This window comes from Nilaparvata lugens, chromosome 10, assembly GCF_014356525.2.
Source record: "Nilaparvata lugens isolate BPH chromosome 10, ASM1435652v1, whole genome shotgun sequence".
Classification (NCBI taxonomy): Eukaryota; Metazoa; Arthropoda; class Insecta; order Hemiptera; family Delphacidae; genus Nilaparvata; species Nilaparvata lugens.
Genome location: NC_052513.1, coordinates 41,608,398 through 41,621,486, shown reverse-complemented (window position 1 = coordinate 41,621,486; position 13,089 = coordinate 41,608,398). Strand labels below are relative to the sequence as shown.

Sequence of the window (13,089 nt, the reverse complement as noted above, 5' to 3'; positions counted from 1 at the left end):
GCTGACAGAATAAATTGAGCAGTATCTCACTAGAGCCACCCAGCATCCAGAGGTTGGACATTTTTAATACCTACGTATTCGAAAATCTCAGATTGTTATCTTTGAGCTGAAAGATGTGTGCTGATCTTCGCTTTTCTTTCTCTCTCTTCTACTTTCCAAGCTATCTTTTCTCTCTCTCTCTTCCTTTGCAACGTCTTCGCGCCACTCCTTGCTTTTCATGAGTTTTCCGTCCTTGTCTTGTCCTCCTCCTCCTCCTCCTCCTCTCTCTCCTCTAACTCCACCAGTCTTCCCCTCTGATCTGCCCTGCCCAATTACCTTTTCATTATCACTTTGAACCTTTCTTGACATTTAATTCTTCTTCTCTTCTTCTTCTTCTTCTTTTTATTCTGGAGTGATCCGTGGTCTAGTGGATAGAGTGCTTGCGTAGCAGCATAGAGATCCCGGGTTCGAACCCTCTCAATACCAAAAGTTTTTTAACCAGATCACTCCCGTGTTATCGGATAAGCACGTTAAACTGTCGGTCCCGGCTATGACAGTCATAAGGCCCATTGACGGCTTAAATTATATTCAGGCGGTGGGACCTTCCCGCAAGGGACTCCCCACCAACAAAAGCCATACGAATTTACTTTTTTACTTCTTCCCCTTTCTTCTTCTTCATCTTGCTCGTTATTGTTCTTCTACGTCTTCTTCTTCATCATCATCTTCTTCTTTCTGTCTTCCTATTTTTTTTCTTCTTCCTGTTCCGATCGTGTGTTGATGGGAAAGATAGCTGAAGTATAAGTTATCTTTTTCAGAAAGTCGACAATATTATGAGTTATCTGTTGAAATACCACCGATTTATGTAGTTACATCACAATATTATTATATTATCGATAATATTCTAATGGAATCCAATCTTCGCTATGATTGATAGTTTTTCAAACTTTGTCAAATTCATCTAATAAGGTTATTACAATAAATTATGTAGCATATAACCCTAGATATCTTTTCTCCAAAGCTAAACTGTGGTTTATTGAAGATTAGTTTATAAGCAATAATAATATACTCTAACTTACTGTACATGAATGAAGAACTTTTCTTCTTCTTCTTCTTCTTCTTCCTCATCAGCTGTATTCTTCTACTACTTCTTATTCATTCACAACCTGTCATCTTCTTCTTCTTCTTCTTCATCTTCTTCTTCTTCTTCTTCTTCTTCTTCTTCTTCTTCTTCGATCCAAAGTTTTGGGCTGAATCGTCGTTGTAAGTGCTGCCACCTACCGACTACTGTGTCAAACAGCTTTGACCAATCACAAGCGAGAACGATGCATGCTGTACACGCCTATGCTCGATTCTCATTGGTCGATGTCTGATTGGTGAAAATTTCTCGTCATCTATTTATTTTATTCTTCCTCTAATTCTGTCTCTTCTCTACCGTTCACTCAACTCACTATACTATCTATTAAATCTCTTAATTCTTGTTCACTCCAACATCATCTCTTCACGCGGTACCTTCTCATTCGATGAATTGGTGGATTAAACTCCAATTTATTCATTCGGATTCAGTTAATCCGATCAAACACAAATTATTAAGATAATTTGAATGATAGAGTTCATTGAAAATCTCCAGTGTTTTCAATCAAACAAGTTCTCTCTTATTCACCTCCACCTTTCCAGCAGTAGCCGTTGACAGAGTATTTCAAATTTCTTTATCAATATATAACAAAACAAAATTGAACGTACATTCTAGAATTGAAAATGAATCAAAGTAAGAGTAAAATTGGTTAATGAATCATATTAATCATAATGCTGGAGAGTTTTTAAAGAGTTAGCAAAGATAGGTGATAAATAACTGAGACATCACTGTAATCAAAGACAAGGAGTTTTGAAAAAATTGAGGTACATATGAATATAAAATTGATTTTTCCTACAGTTACATTGAAAAGTGGCCATTGCTGCACTGATTACAGAACGCAAAGAATCACTTTTCCGCTCTAGTGCGGGAAAATTTTTTTCTGCACTCCAGATTTGCAACATGGCAACTCAAAATAGTTGGTGGGTTATATGGAGGATTAGTGCACGAAAACAAAAATTAAGTTGGTAACAATGACTGTGGTATACCTCACTGCACGTTATAATAATATTAAGGACACCGAGTTCGAGGACAGTCACCACATTCAGCACACAGCCGCCCCGCCATTCAAACACACATACATTATTCTATTTTATTTATTAATAATAAAATCACAGAAAAACATTTGATGCATTTCAGGCAATTTTACCCATAATCACCCACTTTTCATATTCAATGGTAACTGTAGGAAAAATTTAATGTGAAATACGTGAGCAAAGTTCCTCTGCTGCACTCAACAAATCATTCCGCCCTAGCCTACGGCTCGGGCGTGAACGTTTCTTTCGGTGCAGCAAACTGTCACTTTGCGCACTAGTTGCACAAATAACTATTGTATTACTGTTATCTTGAACAAGAAATTTTGAAAAAAATTTGACACGTTTAGTCACAGTGCTTCACATAGCTGCTTGTGATGCAACTCACACTGATTAGTCATTGAATTTAGACATGTCATCATAAGGTTCGTAATCATGAATTTTGAAGAATTAAATCATCGATCTATTGAATATTAATGAAATATTATATTTGGACATAAAAATTATTACCTCATAATTTATTCTTATATAAAATATAAGACCAGAGACGCCCCACAGAATCATAATCTTTTGGAAGATTATAATATACCTTTTCCTACAGTTACCTTGAAAAGTGACCATTCCTGCACTGATTACAGAACGCAAAGAATCACTTTTCCGCTCTAGTGCGCAAAGTATTACTTTGCCTACTGTAATCCTTTGCGTATTATCTTGCAGCCATCTCAATCAGCTGTTGACGTGTATTTTGAATGCTAATTTTTCCTATCTATATTTTATGATTTTCAAATGAATGAAACTGAGAACTCATTAAATTAATAATTTTGAATATTATTAATTATCCATTATATCGAATAATATTTTTTTCATTCATAAATTGATTGGTTGAAAAAATATTTAGAAAATAAGATTTACTCAAAATTATTCAAATTTTCAAATTAATTGGATAAATTAATTTTAAATTTGAATAAATTATCGGTTATTGAATTATTCAATTGGAGTATCAAGTTTAAAATAAATTAAAGTTGTTATTAATAACAAAATTATACAGACAAACATTTGATGGATTTCAGTCATCATTTTACCCATAATCAACCACTTCTCATTTCCAATGATAACTGTAGGAAAAATGTAATGTGAAATACGTGCGCAAAGTTCCTCTGCTGCACTCAAGAAACCATTCCGCCCTCGCCTACGGCTCGTGCGTGAACGTTTCTTTCGGTGCAGCAAACTGTCACTTTGCACACTAGTTGCACAAATAACTATTTCTAATTCAACTTGATAAATTATAATATTTTTATACTGGAACTTGAAATCTCCATTCGAGAAAAAAACATCTTTTGATCTCTTTCATTTTATCATATTCATTTTCCATGTTGATTACACAATCTACAACAAGATATTGGCGCAAATCTATGAAAAACAAGCCAACTATTACCGTCTCCGTTCATCAAGTACCACGCATAATTTAGCTCGCTTTGTTTACCACCTATGTTGCTATTATTAAAGCGCGAGCAGGGGGTCAATCAAAGCAACAGCCGTACAATACCGTTTTCATTTTTATTTTTTTTTCTGTGACACACCTAACCGAATGACTGGTGCTAACCTTTGTAGTTAAGATTATTTTGTTGGTTTTTATCTTGAACGCCTATGTCTGTTTATAGACATAGATGTGGAGAGAATATGTGTGGCTGGAGGAGAAAGAGACAGTGTGTGTAGAGAGAGAGTGTGTGTGTGTGTGTTTTAGAGTCAGATAGAGAGTGATTGAGAGAGAGTGCGACATGTGGAGAGAATCGTTAGTGTATGTGAGGAGATGGGAAAGAGAAAGAGAGAGAGTGAAGTTTGATTAGGAATATTAGATTGGAGTTCTTTATTTATGTACGTTATAATATTTGAGAGAGAGACTGAAGGTAAGAGTAAGAGATAGTAAGTGAGACATGTGGAGAGAATCGTTGGTGTAGGTGGCTGAGAGGGGAAAGAGAATAAGAGAGAGAATGAATGAGTGAGCGAGAGAGGATCAGTGATGAAAATAGCATCCTTGAATAATATGGTGACCTTGGCCTTGACTTGACACCCAGCTGATCGACTCTAGTGTACGGACAATCCTCAATTGGACGCCCACATCTGAAAAAAAAGATCTTGAAAAACAGATCTTGCGCGCATCTTAACCACTCCTCTATCATTGGCTGCTGTTGGAGGTGGATAATCTAATGAGAGAACTTGAACTGAGATTTATTTTAAACTGTCAGTATCATCTTGAACCAATCTTCAGAACGTCTCAAACGTTATCATCTTCAATCAATCATCTAAACGTCTCAAACGTTCTATCATAGAGAAAAGATAGTATAATTATCTTATCCCGTATTATAGGGTACTTATGTTCCAAATTTCAATGTTAACTAAAGCCTATTTTTTGTGAAGATATATGTGTGACATTGGTAGTCTCTCATACTGTGCCACTCTAAAGGTGCGTACAGATATACGCTCCGCGAACATGAGCAATTCACTTTTAATCAGCTGATTATATAAGTATTCTTACAGAAACGGTAAGATACAGATATAAAAAGCTTGGCATCAGCTGATTAAAAGTGAATTGCTCATGTTCGCGGCGCGTAAATCTGTACGCACCTTTACACTCTCATCCCAACAACACAGTAATGAGCTTGAATTGGAAAAAAACGGCTTCAAATTTTTAACCAAAACGACCTATATCTTCTTATGCTATCTTCTTTCAATAGTTCAATAATCCTCTAAAAGCTCAAACTTTAGGGTTTCATTTCAGTATAATCTTCAAATAGCAAACTCCTCTAAACTAAAAGTTCAAACTTCTCCGCGTCATGTGAAAACATTACAGTACATTATTTATACAAATCTTGTCTGTGTTTACAGTAATACAGGTTTGGAACTCACCTAGAACTGTAGGTTGATTCATCTCTCATCATCATCCGCCTCATCACCCACGCACAAGCCTTGAGCTCATGTGAGCATCACACTCAGTAAAAATAAATAAATAAATAAAGAACTCATCAATTGTCCCTTGATTTTTTTAAATACTTCACATAGTTGCTTATGAATACATGTCTAATTGCAATGACCAATCAGTGTGAGTTTTGTCACAAGCAACAATGTGAAGTATTGTGACTAAACGTGTCTGATCATGTCTTGTCTTGACTAACTGGTGTGCGCCTGACCTTATGCGCCGCCAACACTCGCATTGCACTTTTGATCAGTTGATACAATACTCTTATTACATCTGTATCTAACTGCTTCTGTACAAATACAAATATAAGCTCAGCATCAGCTGATGAAAAGTGAAATGCGCGAGTATCCGTGGCACATAAGTCTGTACGCACCTTTACATACAATATTGTGGCCCGGTTGCACAAGAGCCTGTTAAATTTTAACCGAGATGAAATGCCACGAGAACCAATCAAAGAAGTCTTCTTTCCAAGAAAAAAACTAACCTGATTGGTTCTGGTGTCACTTAATCATAATTAAAATTTAACCGGGCTTGTAGTTCTAAGCATGGAACGTGCAAAATTTAAAATAAGTGTATGAAAACTCAAAGTTTATGAAAACGTAATATATTTATCAAATTTACACAAAAATGAAAAACAAAATCAAAACGTGGATTGATAATATTGCATCAGATTTACATTTACATTGTACAGTGTTTATTGTTTATTACTTCAAATAAATTTCAGTTTTACTTCAATTTGATTTTACTCCCTTCAATTTCCTCAGCATCTTCCAAATCATACTTCCTAAACTTCTGCACCAGATGCTCAGGAATTTCCAGATCCAAATAATCGTTCACTCCAATTTCGTCCTCGGTTCTTATCAGGATATCAACAATTTTCTCAGTGGCGATTTCAATGGCTTTGTCAGACGAAGTACTATGCACTTCCTTCAGAGCAATATAAACGTCAGACTCTCTCAAGATGATACGCCCGCGTTTTGTTGCACAGAAAATAAGCAACGTATCAAGCACCAGGATACACAACTCGGGGTCCATTGATTTCTTACATTCTTCTATATGATTTGCGTTGTCGTATTTGATTGAGTTGACTAGAGCGAAAAGCGCTGATGTGAAAAGCTGTACTACAGGTCCATCTAGAAACAAACCGTGACTGTCTTTGCTAAGAGATAGATTCCTATACAACGCTAACAACCCTTGTTTCCTACATTTATTTTCCAAGCCTAGAAGTTCCACTGAGTGCAGGGTCTCCAAGAAATACTTCTTAAACTTTTTCCCTTGTCCAATAATATACGACCTGAGCACTGTATCCTGTGCGAAGTTGGCAAGAAAATGCGCTAAATAATCTAAATTACACCCGGATTTATTGAAATTTTCTTCGAATAACACTTTCATGAATTTCTCTAAAATTTCCCCGTTAAATTCTCCTTTCAGAACTTCAAGACAGGAAGGATCTCTTGAAATATTGGACAAGATCATACAGCAAACATCCGCCAGTTTAGAGTTGCAGTCACATATGTTTTCAACACAGCATTGAACCAGTGATGATCTTACTGAGTCTCTGAGACATGGATGATGTGAAGCACACTCGACCAGCGACCGAGAACCCACAGAGTGTGATGATCTCACATGAGACATGGAGTCATTGGGACATTGATGTTGTGAATCACATTCCACCCCAACAATCGACCGAGAGTGTGACGAAGGGTTCACCACTGATGATCTCATGGAGTCACTGACACATTGATAATGTGAAGCACATTCCACCCCAACAAGCGACCTAGACCCCACAGTATGTGATGAAAGATTGACCAATACCGAGCCAGCTTTCAATGAGAGATCGTTTTTCAATCTCATCAATCTGACCAGCTCTGGATTGATAATATGATACACTTTCAAAAATTCGTCAATCATTGCCTCAGTACCAGACAAGGACAGAATCTCGTTACAGGCTTCCAACTTCAGTTCATCGTTTCCTTTGGAAAACAGGAGAGCTAGCTCTTCTATGGGCGTTTTCTTCTCCATGGTTACTTGATTTAGCTACCGGGAAACGTCAAGAGATATTTTCCTGTCCACCTGTCACAAAGGAGACATCTATTATTTGTAACGATTACCCTAGAGAAATAATAGCATACTTAGAATTAGAAAAAATAGCATACGAGGAAAACCCACAAAGTCCATAAAAGTAAATTTTTCAGGAAATCAATTTCTAATTTCATAATTTCTTTGTAGTGATTTTCTATAAAATAATGTTATACTGCAAGAAATTGAATATCCTCCATTTGTTTGATAATTAATTATCAAACATTCATAGTTTATAGAATAAATTTAAAACTAATGATAAATCAAAGTTTGTAGAAATTGGATTTGGTGCATTTTCCTTGTACGCCCACGCTCTAAGTATGCTATTATTTATGATATAAATGTCATATACTGCAGGAGCGTTTCTTCCTTGATGCAGTTTCATAATATGACAAGCAAGTAAAGTGAAGTAAGTAAAGTATCCTATGATATAGGTCGTCTATATATATGCTCCAATTTTCAAGTCGATTTTTTGTTAACTCAAGCCGATTACTGTCGACTAATGTCTATTATTACAGTTTTTTCGGGGTGAGAGTGTAAGAACGGCACAGTATGAGCGACTACCAGCGTCACATAGCTTCACAAAAAATAACTACTAGGACTATCAGCTTCAGTTAACAGTGGAAGTTGCAACATAAACGCCCTAAACCGTGGGATATCTATGCCATTACTTTATTTTTCCAGTTTTCAACCCATTTTATATTACTTTTGGAAGCACTTAAATGTTACTTTTTCATGCCATGTTATACTCTTAGGTGGGCCGTCCACTGGAACCGATTTCGTCCGAACTAGCATCGGCCGAAAACTACCGTACGCTACCGAACAACCCCCCAACAAAGAAAGGAATAGATGCTCTTCCATTACAACAGGCTCATACGGCCGTCTCCGGCCGATCAATTTTTGGATCCGAATCGAATGGGATTTTCCGGCTCTATCCGGCTGAACTAACTAGTCGAGCTGAGACAACAAAGTGTTCCTAACCTAAAAATAGCCTCACAGTCTTATTTGTTTTTTTAAGTTGTTCTGTTTTATAAAGTTGTAACTATGGACAATGAAAAGTTGATAAATTTGGTTCAAGAGCATGCTCCATTGTGGGAAATGCGAGACAAAAGATATCATCGTCGTGATGTTCAAAGGAATCTGTGAACAAAGATTGCTTGATAATAAATAACTTATTTAGTGGATGTTTGTTGAAGGTAAGATTATTGTAATGATTTACTAATTTAGTGGATATTTGTTTATTCAATTTTCAAAATCTCAATATAATCATTGTTTATGAAAAATGTTGGTGGCTATGATAGTAGTTAATTCAATAATTGGCAACTAGACTGATGTAAACGGTTCCAATGGACGACCATATTCGGCCGAATTTACGGCCGGCAGATTTGTCCGACCCAACGGCCGAACGGATCGGTTGAAAACGTTTCCAGTGGACGGTTATCTTTAGAGTCTGTGACTAACTGATTATTGTGCGGCTTATTAATGAAGGATCTTGTTAAGAATGAATTTTCGCTTATGATGTCCTTATAGATAAAATGAATTAGAAGTCTAGTGAGTTGATGTTAAGGGGAAGGATAATACAAATAAAAACTAATTGACCGTAGAGATCAAACCCAAAACCGGTGCAGTAATGGAGTTGCAAAGCTCCAAACCACCATACTCACCTGGATACCGTACTCTATTGGATATTTTGGTAAAAGTAATACAAAATAGATATAAAGAATGTAAAATATCAAGTATATTATGAACAAGAAACTATAAGTTTGATGCAAGTCTCTAGCTCAAGTTTCCACATGCATTAAAGTCAAGCATTAATGGAGATAAGTCTAAAAATATAATTAATGTAATAATGGAGATAAGTCTAGAAATATATTTTTAAATGTAATAAAGAGTATTAGTTATAACTGAATAATTCATTAATTAGCATTTGAATAAATATTATTTTACATTAATCAAGTTATTTCAACACTAATAAGTGAATTTTTTACTTTTGATGAATAATTTTTTGTTGTAAATTTTGAACAAGATTTCGATGAAGTCAAACTATTTATTACCAAATATTGAATTTATTACATTTCAAGCTTGTGAAAACAGTGTAGAAATTTTTTCTACAGAGACTCCGACATGTCTACAAGGAAACTACTTAGGGCTAAAAGTAAATTAGAGAGTGATCCGTGGTCTAGTGGATAGAGTGCTTGCGTAGCAGCATAGAGATCCCGGGTTCAAACCCTCTCATTACCAAAAGTTTTTTAACAAGATCACTCCCGTGTTATCGGATGGGCACGTTAAATTGTCGGTCCCGGCTGAAGTATGACAGTCGTAAGGCCCATTGACGGCTTAAATTATATATTCAGGCGGTGGGACCTTCCCGCAAGGGACTCCCCACCAACAAAAGCCATACGAATTTACTTTACTTAGGGCTGTGCAAAGGCTAAAAATAAATTTTCTACTGGTGATATTTTTCAAAGTTTTTCGATTTGTATACTATCAAGCTATCAAAATTAAAAAGTTTCTCGGGAAAACATTTTTTTTCGATCATTACTTTCTGAGATATGAGCGCCTAAAGTTTAAATTTTTGTGCCAGAGCATTTCAAGTTCGGTGAAAGATAAAACCATGAGATTTTAAGGATAGATTCTTCATGGTATTGTTGATCTAATAAAACGAAATTTTTTTGAAAATATCATTTTCTGAGAAAGTTATTCAATTTACTAAAAATGACCAAAAATAAATTTTAGTTGAGTTATTGATATTTTCAGAAAATTTTTGTTTTATTAGATCAACAATACCATGTAGAATCTATCCTTAAAATCTCATGGTTTTATCTTCCACCGAACTTAAAATGTTCTGGCACAAAAATTTAAACTTTAGGTGCTCATATCTCAGTTAGTAATGATAAAAAAAAAATGTTTTCCTGAGAAATTTGATAGCTTGATAGTATACAAATCGAAAAACTTTGAAAAATATCACCAGTAGAAAGTTTAATTTTAACCTTCGCACAGCCTTAAAGAACAAAGTTAAAACTACATGCACTTCTTGCGAAATCAATTTTATAATGCAGTTATGTCGCAACATAATTTAAATTTCCCAGTCGGAAACTGTCTCTTGAAATGCATTTATTTCACAACCAATTTGAATCGTGTTTAGACCCTATCCATTTCCACAGCAAACCTATGCATCAATGCATGCAAGAGATGTTGGAAATAGTGTTGAATTTGAGAGAATTTTGTAAGTTACAGACCATTCTATGTCTTGAGCAATATCCTAAATGAATAAATTAAAAATCGACCTTCGATCGTTTGGAGAGGCTCTTGTCTCTAATAAGAGAAATAGACGCCCAATCTGAATGACTATGGGAGTGTCCCATACAAGTTAGAGATGAATGAGACGAGGAGTTAATTTGGCAAGTAATAATATATGAAATGACAATAGATAGCCATTCATCAAGTCGAGGTTTACTGACTCTATTGTGTGGTGATTTTGGAAAAACATGAAATAAAGGTTATCATTCATATAAAATCTGATTATTATCAGATGGGCTATTGATTTATGTTTGATAAATGTCTTCTATCATTAATGGAAACAAATATTTATAAAATAGAATTATAGTACCCTTTTTCTATGAAATCTATAAAATAATAGATTAAAAATGCAAATTATAATAACTAGTGTCAGTGATCCACACCATCTTCAGGTTTAAAAAAAAATTAATGAAACTAGTTGTTATATTTTAAATTTCCAATCTATAATTTATTAATTTAAAAAAAGAGTAGGCTACTATTATGAATGAAAATAACAGCCCTGAATTCATTATTTTAAGAAGAAATGAATATGTTTTCAAACAATATATAAACTGCAAATTAGAAACAATTTGTAATTTTTAAGCAATAAATGAAATTGAAATTTTCTAGAGAAATATTTATCAACTTGTACTTACAAATTACTGATAAGACAAATGCAGTTCCTTTTTCCGTTGGAGTTAACAAATTCATGATATGAAAGCTGTAAGTTTCAAAAATATTAAGTTAGTGATAATATATAAAAATGCAAGTAGAGATATTAAAGGAGAGCTTAGTCATTTGATAATGAATGAAGTATAAGGCCGGTCACTCACCGATTAGTCAAGGCAAGACTAGTCACGTTTAGTCACAATACTTCACATTGCTGCTTATGCCGCAACACACAATGATTAGTCATTGCATTAGTCATTGTATAAATTAGAATTGGAACCGTTTTGGGCGTATAAGCCTGTGGTACTATTTTCTAAGCTGTTTAATTCTCATTGATTAAATAAATATAAAATTGCAATTAGACATGACTCCATAATCAACTATGTGAAGTATTGTGACTAAACGTGACTAGTTTGGTCTTGACTAATCGGTGTGTGACTAGCCTAAGATTGGAAAACGACAATATTGAAAAAAGTATTTCTACTACAGCTGTAGACAACCTATAAGAATTTTATAATATTCTCTCAATATTAGTTTTTTTATTATATAAATTGTTGAAGTGTTACAGTAGACCTACATGATAGGTATATTTATTTTATATTCAATTTTCTTAGAAAAGTTTCAAGTCAAACAACAAAGAATGATATTAAACTAGAATGAATAATAATTGAATAATCCCACGTTTCTGCTTTATCTATCTATCAAGTAGGTTAATAAATATTATCTGATGGACATTCCTTTATTGAAAAATAAGCAAATTGACAACAAAATACAAATATATCAGTAATGACTAATGAATGAAAAGTAAACGGTGTAACATTGGAATAGTTAAATCCAAGAAATGTTTTAGAACTCAATGAATCATTATAATATCATCAATTTTTGTTCAGGTAGGTAGCTAACAACAATAGCTAAAATGGGGCAAGATTTTATCTATAGTTTTTCTTGTGATATAAAGGTTTAGACTCACAATATATTAATTTAGAATTTTATTAAAATTATGTATTTAGGGCAACCTACTTAGGCTATTTTCATTTATAAAATAACATTATAATAGGCCTACAGTTTTTTGCAAAGTAATTAATATAAAGTAATATGTGTTATTTTATATTAATTACTTTTCACAAAAGGGTACTATGATGTTATTTTATTAATAATTTAGATTGTAATTCTAACTTTAATTACAGTAGAGCTAACTTACCTCTTCTAAGTTACTGTAACTACAGAGATAACACTAAAAGATAACAACGGGATGAAGTTGGCTACTGGTGCAAGATAAAATACAAATATAAAAGTGATAATTTTTTTTTAATTTAGTTGACCTATGACATTTTATTGATTAATAACCGATTACTGATTAACAAAAATTAATAACCAAAAATTACTGTATGGCTAAGTGCTAAACATTTTTTTAGGAAATACCTACTTGGAAAAGATGACAGTAGATTTGAAGTGTAGCACCAATTTAGGGAATCCAGATTGTTTATAAATTAATGTAATAGAAACCGTACAAGTTTTTCTAAATCATGTCATGTCTTACTTTTTATCATGCCTCCTTTTCAGGATTTTTTGGCATAAGAACATAACCTCTTTGAATCTTTGTAAATTCAACATGACCGCATTGTTGAATTTCAACAGGTGTAGAAACAGCTGATCGAGTTACGTCACACACCATGTGTGTGATAGAACTAGCGCCAAAATATGAATTTGCGGATTTTTGTTGCTGTAGAATTTATCAACGGATAGTGCTGCAATATAATGTAGAATATCTTGCAAAAATATCAGAATTTTTACTGGAATTAATAGATTACAGAAAATAGAATTGAGAAGGTATAGAATAGTATTATAAATAGGAAGGTCATGATAGGAATTATGATAGGATGATAGAAAGATACCTATAGGATAAATAATATTGATGATAGGTACAGTTTTTTATAATGAAA

At 34.0% G+C, this 13,089-nt stretch overlaps 1 protein-coding gene across 2 annotated transcripts; it reads right to left on the bottom strand.

The window, feature by feature from the left end:
- Positions 1–5,706: 5,706 nt before the first annotated feature.
- Positions 5,707–12,757, bottom strand: LOC111053829 (protein HGH1 homolog). 2 transcript variants are annotated; one of them, XM_039436883.1, is made up of 4 exons: positions 12,573–12,757; positions 11,134–11,198; positions 6,865–7,192; positions 5,707–6,774 (listed from the first exon to the last, which is right to left on the bottom strand). In XM_039436883.1, the coding sequence occupies exons 3-4, from the start codon at positions 7,139–7,141 to the stop codon at positions 5,846–5,848; spliced, it is 1,206 nt and encodes a 401-aa protein (XP_039292817.1). In that variant the 5' UTR covers positions 7,142–7,192; positions 11,134–11,198; positions 12,573–12,757; the 3' UTR covers positions 5,707–5,845. The 2 variants fall into 2 exon arrangements, with proteins under 2 accessions (XP_039292817.1, XP_022196452.2); XM_022340760.2 differs by having other exon boundaries at positions 5,707–7,192.
- Between the last annotated feature and the right edge of the window lie 332 nt (positions 12,758–13,089).

Excerpts from the sequence above, each read along its gene's own strand:
- LOC111053829 (XM_022340760.2), bottom strand. The coding sequence starts at position 7,141 with ATGGAGAAGAAAACGCCCATAGAAGAGCTAGCTCTCCTGTTTTCCAAA.